Here is a 16,382-nt window from a genome sequence, read left to right on the forward strand (position 1 = left end):
TTAATTATATTGTATGCAAAATTATGTTTACAAAAGTTACAATTACTGTCAACTCGTTGTTCGGGAGGCCTATATCTCATTTGCATTCTTCTCTGGGTGGCCAATCCTTTAATTGCGGAGTCGATAAATCAGATGAGACCTAAGACAATGTGTTTCATGATTATTTGGGTGTGTCCAACTTATCCTGTGAATTCTGTCTCATCATTTTTCGGTTTCCAAACTGGAGGTGAAACAGAGGTCAAACCATTCCTTTTGGAATTACATACAATTGGTAACAAAGACTGATGCACCAAGGTTGTGTCCCCGCCTGACAAGGAAACTCTTTGTTTTCAGCGGTATGTACATTTGTTACATTAGTCACATAAAATGGACAGAGTGTGGGCAAAGAAACAAATTGTCTGAAGGCTCCATAGAACATCACTCAAGTACAGTGTTGACACTGACACCTAAAAATGGCGACATTTTGAGAACACAAAGACAACAGCCAAAATGATTTGTAAAATTTAGATCTTGAACAAAGGTCTGCGATTCACACTGTGAGCATTGCCTGATACTGTTCCGTGGGACTGCTGGAAAGCCTTTTTATTTTAAAAAATCCCCTGATTTACCCTAGTCAAACAGCAGAATGCAACAGTAACAAAGCCATTAGATCAACATCTGCCATTGAGGTGCAGACTTGCTGGCTTTCAAATTTATTTTTCCAAGATGGCCACCCAAGTGGGGCTTGAGAGAGAGAGCAATGATTAATAGAGAGAGAGATTGAGAAATAGGAGGGGGAGAAAAGCGAGAGAGGGAGCTAAAATAGTCCCTCGTGAACTGAAATGCAAGGTCCCGACATCAGAAGTGGAAGGACACAACTTATCAAATAACCAAATTGAGGCGGAAATGCGCCTTCGATGGGACAACTCCAAGAATAGGAGAGAAAGCCATTTAATCAAGAGAATTGTATAAAAGAAAGCTATTAAATCATTAGCAGGGGATGAACATAAAGTTTGCAGTCCTCAGTGCGCACAATAGCTCTGTTGCTAAGAGACAGCTTTAGCTTTCTGAAGGCAAGATCTAAAATGTATATATCTATTAAATTAATTTCTTTCCAAATGTTTTTTCTTTTTCTGCCAAAAAGGTGCTGAACGTTGATATTTGAAATGCCTCCCATTGACATGTTTTTTAATTGAATTGATGAACAGTAACCAGTCCCACCATCTCAAACCCAGCCAAACGGTGCACGTCAACAGATAAACTTACACCAAAGCTTTTTCTTAAAACATGAATATTTACTAACATAAATAAAAACACTGTTTTATTAACAAAAGGCACACATTAAACGTTAAAACAATGGAAATATATTTACAATATGCACATATTAGAAAAGTGCACCATTGGTCATTGTTAAACTATCATATTGTACTAGCAACAATTTATGAGTTAGATGAACCGCCGCAGGTATCGAACGCCGATTCCACATTCACGAAGCCGTTTTCAACCAAGAATTCAGCAGAATCAACCATTTTTCAAATGGAAACAGTGTTACCAACTTCTTCATATTGAATGACAAAGTAGGGAAAAGTCTGGTCGTCATTGAATATAACGAAAATCTGAGGCTCAAAGAAATTGTCCACACAGGAGTCATAGAGGTCGCTAGTTGTGATGCCTGGACTAAGTGGGGGAGGCCTCCGCATCGTGTGATTCCCAATTGTGTACCTTCCAGTCAGTACTTTAGCCAGAAACATGTAATGGATGCCCTTGGAGGAGCGCTTGGAAAAGTTGTGAGAGTAACTCGCTTTTTTAGCAAAGTAACTGCCTTGTCCTAACATGGTGGCGTGTTTGCCACAAACTCGAGGATCAAAGTTGTGCTTGCAGATGCTGTCCACTGCGTCCTGGGATGTCCCGTGGAATAAATGTCTTTCGTTCTGCATCTTAACCAGTCCAGTCATTTTCCTAGACATATATTCTTTTTTCCTAAGAAAGGGAAGAAAAGAAAATATTTTGTTCAGACATACAAGTGTTTCCATGAATAGCAACAGTGTTCTTTTTTTTATTTCTAGAAGTGGAATTTCTAATGGACTCCCAAATTTTAAAAAGTCGGTCTGTTGTCTTTTGATAAGTGGAAGTTCTAGAAAATGGAATTTGACCAGAATAAGAGCCTCACAGTTAGCGCAAAATAGTCCCTTTAAATATGCCTTGTGAGTATGAGTGTAGTAGAAAAATCTGAGCTGACTTTCCGCAAAGAACTAAAAACAATCCTGTTCCCCAACCCTTAAGGCCTCTTATAGGGCTTCGAGCCGCAACCAGAGTCCCACGACTAAGGAAACAAACAGTAGCTTCTAGCGCGGGGACACACCAGCAGGTGTAACCAAGCGCTTTATAAAATGTATAATAATAATAAGTCTTACGTTTTTTTTTTTGTAGCCAGCACTATGGTATTCACAGTTATTTTCCCCTTGCACTGCATTCATGCCTCAAAACAAGAGTATTAGTTTTGTTATGTCCAATACCAAGATCCATAGCATAGCGTTACATTTATTTTTTACTGGCCCAGCATAAATAAATACTAATATATATATGTGCTTTGAAAACCCGAGTAAAATCTGGGTTAACAGTTTCCCACGAGTGCTGCGCCTTGTGTACCTAGCAGCAGTAATACTATTACACATCAAGTTGCTTGTTTCAGTATGTCATATGTACAACGGAGATGGAACTTTGGTCTAATGTATCTTTAGTATTGTTCTTGATTTTTCTTTTAAGTTACACAACTGTCCCTTTTCTGTATTTATCATTAGGATGTATTTTAGCAAAAATATCCTTAGTCGGGCGATGCTTCCGTAAGGGTTGTTTTAAGTGAATAAACAACGTTTACAAAGAAGCTTGATTGGTATGATATTTCAAAGTAATTTTATATTGTCTCTTGAAAATAAATATAAAAAAATACTGTGAAGAGGTTAAAAAACAATCTTTGTGATGCTGCATATCTTCTACAGAATAAGAACACAGTTTTAATTTGAAACTCCTTAGGGATGCTTGTTTCAATGGACTATTAGGTATGGTTTACACAAAATCACCCTAAACAGTTACGAAACATTCCTTAAAATGTTTTTTTAAACACCCCTTAATGCAAACCTTTAATGGTAGTGGCCATCACAAGGCAGAATAAACTGCCCACTGTTGCCAACTGGTTCTTGTTTATAGTGTGGGCTCGGCTACAGGTGCACACCTTGTCTACACAACCTCTGGGACGGCACTATAAAGGTCAACCCTGAATGCAGCGTTAACATCTGCATTGTAGATCCAGTTGCAGTTGTACAATGTGGGTGAAAGAAGACATGGGTCTATGGAATTTAATATTCTCCCAGATACCGGTCCAGAGGTGAGACACAACCATGTTAAAAAGGCTCATTAAAACAGGTGTTCTTTTCGGTAGAAATATGGGAAAGGTTGCAAAGGGGCCACCCAGGATACATAAAACAAACTGTTCTCTTCACCCAGCCCTGCATCAATATCAATCATAACCAATGGGTAATGCAGAATCCTTCTTTCTTTGATGATGTCTACTTGTGTTTTAAGACCAATCTTTCTTTCTAAAAATAGTACTGTCCAATTCCTGATGTCTCTATTATTAACCCCTACAGGCTGTAGTTAAAAACACTGTTGAAGGCCACAAACTTTACTACCTCGGAGGTTGCAATCACTCACCTCTTATACTTCTCCCAAAGGAAGAGGTTTTGCACTCGCAGAATCTTCAGAATGCGATACTTGGTCTCTGGTATGGTCTTGTGGAACAGATTGTAAACTGTCCTGAAGCTCTTATCTTCCTTGGGAACAGGCACTTGAAGGAAATCCAGGTGGGGGTCCACCATAGGGATCCAGGTTTCAGGGTAAACATTTGGTGTTGCGATGGCAGTGGGCGCTATGGTTTGCAAAGTTGTGGCTTCCACAGTGGTTGGGGCGAGAGGCGGGAGTGCACCAAGGGTCCTATGTTGGGAAAGAGGATATAACAAGAGATTTTAGACATGTATCCATAACTATAGGCCAGTGCATCACAATTCATTATAATCAGATATCTGCTATGCCCTAAAGTAAACAATGAGATTAGCAAATGTGAGCTTAATTTATTTTCAATATACATTTTAGGCCTTGATTCGTACATGCGATTCTATGCCAGATTTCCAAAGACAAAAATATTGTGCCTCAGAACTATCATAACCAATATTGATTCCCAGAATATTGTTAAAGTAAATACATGCATACATAAATACACACACATACATATCTCCATTTGACTCACTTGCCTTCCCAATATTTTGCTTTCTCATATTATGGGCGAGACGTTTTTGAGTACAACATTTGAAACTCGATATTCTGGCATGTTTACCACACGTGCAGCAGCTACCTTTTGCAGTCAAACAAGCATCACGGCAACGAGATCCGCTATTTAGGAGGCAACTGTACGTTAATTCCCACCAATCCCCACCGTCGGGTGCAAACACAGGGGACTGTTACTAAGAATAGCATCAAGGAAGTAAAACATTTGGGAGCAGAGGCAACTGTGCTGCGCCTTTTTTCCACTTCTCCTCCTATTCTGCTGCCTTGTGGAAAATGTTCCACTGTGCGCACATGGTTTCCGGGGATTATCTGTAAATTGTGCATTGCAGGAGGTGGGGGGAGGGGCGGATGTCTAGGGGCGCGGAAAGGGGTGCGCATCCATTTACAACGTACATAATCAGGGTGAACAAATACCTACGTCACTCCAAGCCTGCCTCAGCCACTCCGTGCCACATAGCATATTTAATGTGACAATAAAACACACCGTGAATCAACCGAGACTCTGGGGAGGCGGCAGGCGGGCAGTGAAACTGCACGCGCTGAGGCACTCGAAGCCTTGTGGGTTTTTTTTTCCAACCTGCGCCATTATGTTTTCAGTCACGCTCAACCCATTCCGCGCCCGCTCGCTCCAGGAGCATTTCAACAGTGTGCTGGGTCAGACTAACACGTTCTGAACCTGTGGGCGCCTCGCCACTTCCCCGAAAAGGGAAGAAGAAATAACTGCAGCTGCGCGCAGGAAATTGTTTTGCTGAAGTGTACTCGGCGAAATTATCAAAGGTCATTTGACGATTGGGCACAGAGATTGAGCTTCATAAATACAAATTTAAAAAGCTGAAGGAAGAAAAAGCAAGCAGGGAACCGAAGCCGGCAGGGCCTTCGTGACGACAGTGTCAAAAATATCACTGTTCAGCAAGGTGGGACTGGAAACCAAACTCAGCCCTGATAAAAATGTTCAGGCAAGACCCACACTGCACCGAGGCTGGTCTAGAATGGGGCCATGATGGTCATGGCAGCCCACCCTGCCCTAAAAGTCATTCTATAGTCCGCAGCCACTCTGGACTGGGTCATGGAAGAGTGGTAAAATGGCCACTCTGGACCGGGACATGGAGGAGTGGTAAAAATGGCCACTCTGGACCGGGACATGGAAGAGTGGTAAACATGGCCACTCTGGACCGGGCAGAGCTGGACTGGGAACAAAAACCGGCCCTGACAAAGTTCTTGGCCGGCTACCTCCACCTGTTCCCCCCCCACCCCCACCCCACCGGGGGTTGGGGTGCGGCCGAGCTCTTTGTCGGGGCTGGCAAAAACAGCCCCCAGGGGCCCAAAACCGGCCCACCCGTGTGGTGCACCGGGGGATTGCCCGGTGCCCGCTACGGCCAGCCCAGCCCTGGAACCGGGACATGGAAGAGTGGTAAAATGGCCACTCTGGACCAGGACATGGAAGAGTGGTAAAAATGGCCACTCTGGACCGTGAAAAGGAAGAGTGGTAAAATGGCCACTCTGGACCGGGACATGGAATAGAAGTAAAATGGCCACTATGGATCAGGACATGAAAGAGAGGTAATGGCCACTCTGGACCGGGACATGAAAGAGAGGTAAAATGGCCACAGTAGACCGGGACATGGAAACGTGGCAATGCCCACTCTGGACCAGGACATGGAAGTGGTAAAATGGCCACTCTGGACCGGGACATGGAAGAGTGGTAAAATCGCCACTCTGGACCGGAACATGGAAGAGTGGTAAAATCCCCACTCTGGACCGGAACATGGAAGAGTGGTAAAATCCCCACTCTGGACCGGGACATGGAAGTGTGGTAAAATAGCCACTCTGGACCTTGGCATGAAATAGAGGGAAAATGGTCACTATGGACGTGCTCTTCAGGCTGGAGTCTTTTCAAGTGTGCCACCGAATGGGTGCCTGCACAATTCCCCCCCTTCTCGAACCCTCACACCCACATCTCCACAGTCGTGATCAGTGTCCTATTTGGGGGTAGGGTAGGTACAACATCCAAAGGAGAAGCAGATAAGGGGTCGGGTGAAGGAGTGGAGCAAGGTGGGGCAACTCTGAGGATTTTCAGCAGGAATCAGGCAGGGGAAAGTCGAAGTGGGTTATTTAGGGTTTTGTGAGATTGCAGCTCTGTTCTAAATCAGCACCACAGTTGACACACCACATTTAGAGGTCAGCAACCTCCATGTTTACAATGATGGGACCTCAGTTGGCTCAGGTGAGGGAACCCTTCGTTTGGTGATCCATTCACACTATGAAGTCGCAGAGACACCTAGATGTGGCTCAGTTTGCAGTGTATGCTACGGAATATCAACAATAACTGAATCACTGGCTTCATCACCTTAGGCGTTCTCGCACACACTCTTGATAAAGTAATCAGTAATGTAATCCTTTCTTGCCTCCAGTTTGGTGGTCTGGCTGCCACATAGCGAATGGCTTTTATGGTTCCTAAGTTAGTAGTAGGCAAGTTAGTCAGCAAAGCACAATACAAACACACCTATGACTGCGCTAAATGCTGAACCACAATATTAGGGCAAAGGCGGCAATCAAGAACTGCCATTGTATTTGTTTCCTAAATGGGTAGAAACAAATAAGCTTGGGCTCACCCTCAAGGCAAGATCACTTGTGAGTTAACGCCAGAGAAGGTAACTGAATCCATGCAGTGCTACTAGACTCATGCAAGTCGGCTGCCTTGGATACAGCTAAAGTGCTGCTACACTAGTGCAAGTGTGCTGTGTCTGATACAGTTGCAGTGATGCACTTGTACAAGTGTGCTGCTCTGGATACAGCTGCAATGCAGCTACACTTGTGCAAGTGTGCAGCGTTGGATAAAGCAGCAGAGCTGCTACACTCGTGCAAGAGTGCTGCTTCCGATACAGTTGCAGTGCAGCTGCCCCCTGGCAACTGTGTTGTTTTGGATACAGCTGCACTGTGAATACACTTGTGCAAGTGTGCTGCTTTGAGTACAGCTGCAATGTGGCTTAACTCGTGCAAGTGTGCTGCTTAGAATACTGCTGCAATGCAGCTACACTCATGCAATTGTGCTGTTTTGGACACAACTGCAGTGTGGCTACACTCATCCAAGAGTGCTGCTTTGGACAAATCTGCAGTGCTGCTACACTCATGCATGAGTTGCACTGGATGCAGCTGCATATTTTGGTAGCGCAAACCATCAATCAACCATTGAAGGTGTAAATTAGGGCCACTGGAATTATGCGGGAGGAGTAGACCAAATTCTGTACCAGGGTTGTATTGGCAAAGTTTTCACCTCATTAATACCAGCTTAAAACTCAAACACATCAATAAGCAGCTGCAAGATGTGCCCTGTCAACCTGTGTTAAGGGCCATTCACTGTTCGCCAACAGATTACTACGGTTGCAGTCATTTTTAGCCCATTTGCAATAAAAACATTTTGTAAAAACCTGCGATTGTGTAGCAGCTAATGGATTGTGTGTTATGTTTTGTTTTTTAACATTTACCTCTGTATTTATCCATAATTTATTTTTGGCCATCTTATTGGTATTTAGCCATATTTTTTGTGTTTTAAGAATAAATGGAGCTGGAAAAGGGTGTATTACCACATTTAATTAACTGTTGGAAGTGCACTCAAACATGGAGGCCTGTCACGTTTTGGAAAGTTAAGCAGCCACGTATAACAAAAGACAACACTTACAGGTATATATTAGTGTTCTACTTTAAATATATGATAATACATGTCTGTATTCATGGAAATCTCATCCTGTTGTTTAACTCTCCATGCTGTCTATCTGCTCACCTGTTACCTGGAATTCTTGAAAGACAGCATGGAAAATCTCGCCCAAGAAGCACCATTTTCAGTAATTTTCCACTTTAAAAAATAAATACAGATAGAAAAAACATTGTTTTCTGTCTGTATTTATCCACAAAAATCACTAGAAACGGCAAAACGTAATCCTTAATTACGTGGCACAAATATAATTATGAAGACAATGAAGTTGATGCACAAACGCATTATTTCAGTGGCCTTGTTTTTAGCATTTAAAAAATATGGATACGGCTAAGCATCAAAAAACTACAGCTTTCAAGTATTTTAGCCCATTATATAATAATTTAATCCAGTATGAATTATTCACTCTAGTGTACTACACACTGATGACAGTTTCAGGACATAATTAAACAGCATGCGGCATTAATCAGATTACACATTCCAGTTCGTCTGAGTAAGCCACAGCAGGCCTCCTGGGAAGGCCGGCATCGCTATTGGGGCGGGGGTAGGGAGGGTGGGAGGAGAGGTTGAGGGTGGGCGGAGTGGAGGGAGGTTCGGCAACAGCCAGGGTCACATTGTACAGTCGGCATCGCTGGAGGTAGGGGCTCTAGTGAGGGTGCACCACCAGTGACTGACACTGGAGGGGGGTGTTCTGACCAGGTGCAGAACGGGCATCATTACAGTCGCGGGAACTGGTCAGGACTAAAATTGACATGTCCTGATGAGTCAACATGGATGATCATAATGACTTCATTGTAGATCAGGGCAGAACAGAAACATTTCAAACAAATTATCAATAAACCCACTGCTAAGGACTGCTGCTGGCCGCAACGGTGCGGCCATATAGGACTATACACTAACATGGAGGATTGGTGGCCGCCAGACTGTGTCGGCACTGGACTTGTCACATTTCTCTTTTTTCAGGAATGGGACATTTGCTTTGCTGTGGAACACACCAAGGGCAGCCATCTCCTAAATCGAGGCATAGAAATTAAGACTCAAAAAAGATGCACATGCAAAGTGAATATATTAGTGTGGTTTGGCCAGTGATCATTACTCATGTACGTTGAAAATGCGTGACCCTGTAGGCGCACTGCGTTCATCCCCTGAAAAACGTATTCAGAGGGTCATGGACTATGGAATGAGGATGTAGTCACAGCAGTAATGTCATAGTCCGCTGGATGGCTCTGTGATGTATATGGTGGTGACCGAGCTATGCAGTTATTTGCGGGCCACGAGCTGTCCACGAGCCTTCCAGTCTTCAAGTGTTAGCAATTTGTGTATCATTCAACTCCGTAATGACACCCTCTGCTTTTTACGCCATTTACAAATCACAGAAGAGTAGCCTGAAGCAAGATATGAAAACAAGATATTCTTTCCACCGCTAAAAGTGGCAAATAACTTATTTACGAGGATCACTGAAATGTCGAATCCTTTGACTTCCTGATGTTGTCATCGTGAGTACGAACAGCTGGGCAGATGTCTGCCTTTCGGAGGTAACAGAACCATCACTTCCAACACCCACAAAAAAAAAACACAGTGACATGACCAATGGCAAATCTACCTACACTTGGCCTACGTCATTCACAGTTCTTTAAAGAAATGAGGGGGACATTTATTTTTTCACGCAACACAGCGTCATATTTACTGAGATTGGCCTGCTGCTACCATCATCTCCAGGGTTGGAGGCCCAATAGGGATCTCTTCTGCGAGGCACAGACATTCCAGATGAGAGGATGTGGTCCCTCGGCTAGACTGCCGACTGGTGCTGGAAACCAGGGTTCGAGCCTCCGGGTCGCGTCCACATCCTATGATTATGGGCATATCACTTAATCTCCCCCGTGCCTGAATGTGTAATGTAAATACGGTGCTCGTGTAAAGCGCTCCAACACCTTCTGGTCGAGTTCGCGCTATATAAATATACAAACATAAAAACACCATGGTGCAGAGGAGTGTTGTGGTTTCCGGAAGCACGTCCCCTTTCAGCATCAAATCATGTGCCTGCTGGACGTGTCCTGTTGCACTTCAGCACTGATGCAGAACATAGTTTCTTTTCTTAGAAATGCGCACAGTTTCCCTTGCTAACACTTGCACGTGCTATTTTCTGAAGCAAAGCCTGGCCTGGTTATCTTAGTAGATCGTCACGATTAGAACTTGTAATCGAGCGGGGTAGAAATTCGATTAAAAAAACCAAACCGTGGACGTGCCTCTGCGCAGGCCTCCGAATGCAAGCCTGAAAAGGGACTAGCTGGTGGGAAACGCATTCCTGGGCATGCTGAATATGACCGCCATGAAATAGCTCTCGGTTTAGCAAAAAACACAAGTGAAAGTGTGTTTCCACGGCGATCTTTATCCCAGGCCCCACTTCCACATCGCCTAACGCGAGGCACCACTCGCGGACAATCCGCGCTGGGGCCGGGGAGCCCCCAATGAACTCGCTTTTGATTGGCCCAGCGTGCTGGCCTGCCAGTCACACTAATGACTTCCACCCTTCCTCCTAGGGGGACAATGTGTTCCTAACTACTGGACTCCAACAATAACGCTTCCAGCTGTGCCATGAGATCACGGAGATGGCATTTTTATTGGTTCTAATCAAAAAGGGCTCAAAAGCTGCACTCCGCTCGCGCGGCCTTTGATGCGTCAGCACGCCCCGCGTCGCGGCGGAACGTGGAGGGGCTGCGCTCAGAGTGTTCACGGGAACGGAGGAAATGCTTTTGAACTTTCCCTTCATGGATAATTGGAAACTCCTGGGAGGCACGAAACAGATTAGGAGAAACTCGCGTAGCCCACCAGCCCGATGAAACGGGAATGTCTGAAACGTGGGCAGTGCTTAATTTGTAAAATAATAAGAAGGGCCTGTACCCAAGGTTTTTCTCGGATTTTACATCTCTAATGTCGGTGGGTTAGATCATTTAGATTCCACCTAATGCCTCTTTCCTCAAGCGCCAGGCACTCCGTGCCCCTTTAATTCACTCTTGCACGTTCTTTTACATCCATGCATTCTATCTTTGTGTTTGTTTTTCGGTCTTTCTCTTCCTCCTTTTTCCCACTCGTGTTTTCTGTCTTGTTCTGGGTCAAAGTCTGATGAGGTTACAAAAAATCCCACCTGCAACTACCCGCCACGCGGGATTAGGGCGCTGGTTAGTTTTCAATTATAATCCGGTGTCTCTTTGCTGCAGCCCGTTTCACAATTTAATAATTCAAGCGATGTTATGCTCTGCTGGTTTTACAACATGATCTTTCATGTTCAACAGACGACCAGACGTGCCTGGGGAAGGGGGGATTAATGGGTTTGAGGGTATATTCCATCATGAAGGTATTGCTGCATTGATGTCATTTCGCATGAGAAGCCTGTACAAAATGTCAGCCTTTCCAGACAAATAGAAATCTTCTTTCAAAGATGAGGAAGATGCAGTCCGTCTTTTGCCAGGCATCGAGGTTTTAGAACCTTCTAGTGAATGAACTACGACCACAGTGACTGGGGTTATGCAATTTTGCAGCCATTATATTTCTCTCATAGACATAAATTTTCTACAAAATGCATAATCCTCAAATGGTGCAGAAAAAACCTTACTGAAAGCGCAGCAACACATGTTGCGAAGCAGTGCAAGGCTCTTGGCTTGGGTTGACTGGTCAGTTTTTGATTTCTTATTTTTGTATTTGGGTGTTAAACTGGTACTAATGAGGTGAAATCTTTTCCCCCCCAGAAAGTGTTAAAGTGGAAAAATGGCAATATAGTGAAATAATACGACCACAAATGTGTGCTGCATTAAGCCACGTAATGTGGCCAACCCTGCAGAATAATGTGGTCCAACCGTGCCACATAATTCCCAGACTAAGACTCATTCTTAACTTGCTATCTTCCTGGAAAGACTTAAAAAACTGCATCTGTTTAGTATTTTCCTCAATGACTAACTTCTGCTTCTCCCCGCCCAGTTCTGAGCACCTCCATCAAGATGGCTTCTTGTTACATCATTCCAGTTTTATGGGAAGTGCTCTGTTGTCTTTGTGGCTAGGCCTGTAGTTTACAAAATCCGTAAATAAGTAAGAAAAGGCTGCCTGATCAGAAATGCACCTCAAAGGGATTAAGAGGAACCATCTTTTGGAGCAGTAATAATCCCCAAAAGCTCATCAGTTTGTGATTAAGGCAGGGCTGATCAATCCCACAGCTGTGCAAAAACACTCCGCATTAACTTGCACGCAAACCTCTATCTCCTAAGACATTGCCTTCACACAAATGGATAAACTGCCGGAGCAAAGGTTTTCAGGATGGGAACAAAGATGACCCACCAAGCCTTTCTGTAAACCCTCCCAGGAAGAACTTTCACAAGAAAACTCAGTCTTATCTTTAATGCTTCCCTGTGACCACTTAGAAAGTTAATTCAAGTTTCTATGCCCAGAGGTAGAAATTGTCTGCCACTTGTTGCCACTGCCTCCACAGACACTTTTCTTGGTTACTCCAAGTGGCTTGCTTGTAAGACGCAAGGAAGCAGGAGACAACAGTGTGTCTTCTACAACTAGGCTGAGACTGCATTGAAAGGTCAGACCGTAGGTCACCATCTTCGAAGGCAAAGGTCTGTTCCCAATGGAGCCCATAGAGTTAAAGCAGATTAATGGTTTTATATATGTAGTTTTATATATGTAAGCTCTCAAAATAAAGTATGACCATATTTTGCTTACTACTTGACCATGTGGCTATTACGCTGGTGCTTTGTAGCTCAAACCATTTCCAACAAGCATATGAACTAGTTCAAAATAACAACAGCCAGCTTTCTGCCAATGATTCTCAAAGGCAATGCACAAGCCAATTATCAAGCAGGTATTAGTGACGTCATCACACAGGTGAGTACTTACTGTAAATGGGGTGTCAGCATTACAGAAGAGCGGAAGAGTGGCCTCCTCTTAATCTCTCTTCGGAAGCACGCGTTCTGCTGGAAGCCGTCCTTGATGTTCAGGATGTACTGGTTGTGCCACGTCACAAAGCGGACCTCGTTCAACCCCCGGCAATTGGCCTCCTCGATCAGTCTCACAACGGGCTGTTTTGGATACAACAAATGCCGAGATTAAATCATGACATAGAAAGGGAATGTTTCGCCAACAACATAAAGGCACCAGTACAAGCACTGCTATAATAAACTAGTCCTTTGAGCTGTTTATCACATAGAAGGCACTGACTTGGTTTATTACTGGTGCTGTCGGTAGTGGTTTGATAATGGTGTTGTTGGTTGAATGCTGGGGAACTAAGTGAATGGCAGTTATAATGCCAGCGGATTGCTTATATCTGTGGTTTCCATATGGAATTTGTCTAGAAATACAGTAAAAATACCACAAAATGCTGGAAGGAAGTGCCAGCTACTATCAATGTTGTTTTTCTCCGGGAAGTTTGTAAAAAGCCAAAATAAAACTGACCATGTGTTCCTTATATTTGTGTATTGTGTTTTTTTTGTAATAGTAAAAGTACATGCACTCGATTGGGCCACTACACAGTTTTGCAAGGAAAATTATCAATAATTTAGTCAACTACAGTTAGACATCGTGTAAGAGATTTTGTACATCATTTTAAGAAAACGTTCAACAATACTATGCTATCAGCTGTCTGGTTTTTGACGCATCATTTTGACCCATTGGATATATATACTGCGTTGTGTTGATTACGTTCCCAAAGGCACAATTAATACCAGAAAGCGACAACGTGCTAAGTCCTCCAGAAATGAAACCATTGATGCTATGCTCCAATCTAGCCAAAACGAGGGTCCGTAACACAGAGCCTGTACCCCAGCTAGCTATATAAAAAGGTAAAGGTTGTGTGGGGTAAACAGAGGCTTGTCCTTCTTCGCTGTCAGATTCAAACAAAGATCGTGGTGCCGATTCACAAAAGCATTTATGAGTACAGGAAGTAGCCCACAGGATTACTCATTTATGTACTCTTACATTTCTCTGTGATTCAGCCTGAAACGACCGGATGAGTTAGTAAAAGTGAAAAAAGGGCACAGACATTTCTATTTGTACTGTCTCTGAATTCTTACTCAATATTCCTAGTTTTCAGAACAACTCACAAAGATATTTTAAGAGTACATAAAAGAGAACTAGAGGAGTACAACTTTGTCTGCTCCAAAAAGCTTATGTGAATAGGCCCCAATGCCACCTCTTGGAGGCAGTGCTTAATTTGAGGCAGTGGTTTCCGGTGCTCTGCACCAGCACTTAATCATCAACAACAGCACTTTTCATGAGCACTAACTAAGTGCACATTCATTTTTGGTAGGCACATGGGGACTCGCTCCTGTTTCCCCAGCTCTAAAGTCGGCAATTCTGGCCATTATGCCACATCCTTTCCCCACTTTCATGGTAGTAGTTGGTGCTAATAGGGGAAATAAGCGGATCATCCTGACGAGAGCCCCAGCACTTTTTTTTTTACAAATTAACAAATACTAGGTGGGCTCTGCAGTTGATGTATTAAAGTTTTCCTCGGAGGCGAGAACTGAACCACTGTCTCCGGTGCACACGGGGTGAGGAACGAATAGTTTTCTTACCTGTCGGTGTAGTTTTGCAGCTTGAAGATCTTTCTGGATTCACTATGCTGTGCATTATTCCGCGGTCTTGTGGTTGGGTCCGGATTCGTAGTCTTTTCTTTGTTTTTTTTTTTTTTTTTTTTTTTTTCTCTTTGCCCAGGTGGGCGTCGGCGTCACACCCCCTTTGGGTGTATTTCCGGTGACGTCGGCATGCTTCCTGCGGAAGCTCCCACTCTTGGGCGCCATCTTCGGGTTCTTTTTTTCCGTGTTTCTTTCGTTTCCGAAGTAATGGCAATGTTCTTCTTAGTTTGTATTTACCGCTTTGTATTTTCAAAGTCTATTCTTAGTTAACCACCTCTTCTCTCTCCAGCCTCATCTTTCTGGCGGAGGTGGGTGGGTTCGCTAGTGAATCCAGAAAGATCTTCAAGCTGCAAAACTACACCGACAGGTAAGAAAACTATTCGTTTTGCAGCGTGAATCTTTCTGGATTCACTATGCTGTGCATAGATTTTGTAGCGGTTTCTCATCTCTGTGGCGGCTGGGTGGAAGATGAGCGTTGGGTGTTGAATATGTGCTGTAGCACCTTCTGTCCCACTTGAGCTTCCTTGTTCATTTGTATGTCCACACAGTAGTGCTTCGTGAACGTGTGCACCGAAGCCCATGTTGCCGCCAGGCATATGTCCTCTATGGGTGTGTTAGCCAGGAAGGCTATTGTAGCGCCCTTCTTCCTGGTGGAGTGGGCACGTGTCCCCTCAGCCAGTTCCTGTCCTGCCCGTTTGTGGCAGAGTTGGATTGTTTGTGCGATCCATCGTGCAATGGTCCTTTTGGTTACTGCTTTGCCCATGAAGCTGTTTGCGAAGGACACAAAAAACTGTTTCGTTTTCCTGTGCCCCTTTGTCCTTTCAATGTAGTGCATGACTGCCCTTCTGGCGTCCAGGGTGTGCAGAGCTCTCTCTGCGCTGGTTGTGGGTTTTTGGAAAAAACTCGGTATCTGTATAGACTGGTTCATGTGAAAATTGGATACCACCTTCGGCATGAAGTGTGGGTCAGTCCTCATCACAACTCTATCGTTGTGTATTTGTATGTATGGTTCTTGTAGCGTCAGCGCTTGAAGCTCGCTTACTCTGCGTAAGGACGTTATCGCAACCAGGAAGGCTGTTTTCATAGTTAGCATCTTTAGGGAGGCCTTGTGAAGTGGTTCAAAGGGCTCTTTCATGAGTTCCGTTAGGACTGTGTTCAAGTTCCATGCAGGTGGCGGCACCCGCTTGGGTGGTGCGATCCTTTTCGCTCCTTCTAGGAATCTCTTCACCACCTGTGATGTGAAGAAGCTCCTGCACGTTTCTCCCCTTGTGTAGGCTACTATCGCTGCCAAGTGAACTCTTAACGAGGATGAGCTAAGGTTCTTCTCCAGTAAGTGCGTCAGGTACCTTAGCACTGTGGAGTCCCTCTTCATCTTATTGTGGAGTCTTTCCTGTCTGCACCATATTGTGAATCTTTTCCATTTCGCAACGTAGCACTTTCGAGTGCTGGGCCTTCGTGCCTCCCGAAGTACCCTCAGGGTGCTTTCTGGTAGTCTCAAATGTGCGAACTCTATGTCCTCAGGAGCCACGCTACTAGGCTCATGCTCTCTGGCTCTGGATGCAGTACCTCTCCGTTCTGCATGGACAGTAGATCTTTCCTCCTGCTGAATCTGTGGGGTGCACACTGTGTCATCTCCATGATCTGCGAGTACCAGGTCTGCCTCGCCCACTGCGGTGCGACCAGTATCAGTGTCATGTTGCTCGCTCTGCACTTGCTCAGTA

At 44.3% G+C, this 16,382-nt stretch overlaps 1 protein-coding gene across 2 annotated transcripts in view; it reads right to left on the reverse strand.

Moving 5' to 3' along the window:
- Window positions 1-1,253: 1,253 nt before the first annotated feature.
- Window positions 1,254-16,382, reverse strand: part of TIPARP (TCDD inducible poly(ADP-ribose) polymerase) — an 80,861-nt gene continuing 65,732 nt past the window's right edge. For both annotated transcript variants that reach the window (XM_078667597.1, XM_078667598.1), the window contains exons 4-6: window positions 12,926-13,107; window positions 3,691-3,969; window positions 1,254-1,959 (exon numbers count right to left, since the gene is read on the reverse strand). In XM_078667597.1, coding sequence (XP_078523723.1) covers window positions 1,512-1,959; window positions 3,691-3,969; window positions 12,926-13,107 — 909 coding nt within the window. In that variant the 3' untranslated portion in view covers window positions 1,254-1,511. The remainder of the gene's footprint in view (window positions 1,960-3,690; window positions 3,970-12,925; window positions 13,108-16,382) is intronic.

Source organism: Lissotriton helveticus, chromosome 11 (genome assembly GCF_964261635.1).
Source record: "Lissotriton helveticus chromosome 11, aLisHel1.1, whole genome shotgun sequence".
NCBI lineage: Eukaryota > Metazoa > Chordata > Amphibia > Caudata > Salamandridae > Lissotriton > Lissotriton helveticus.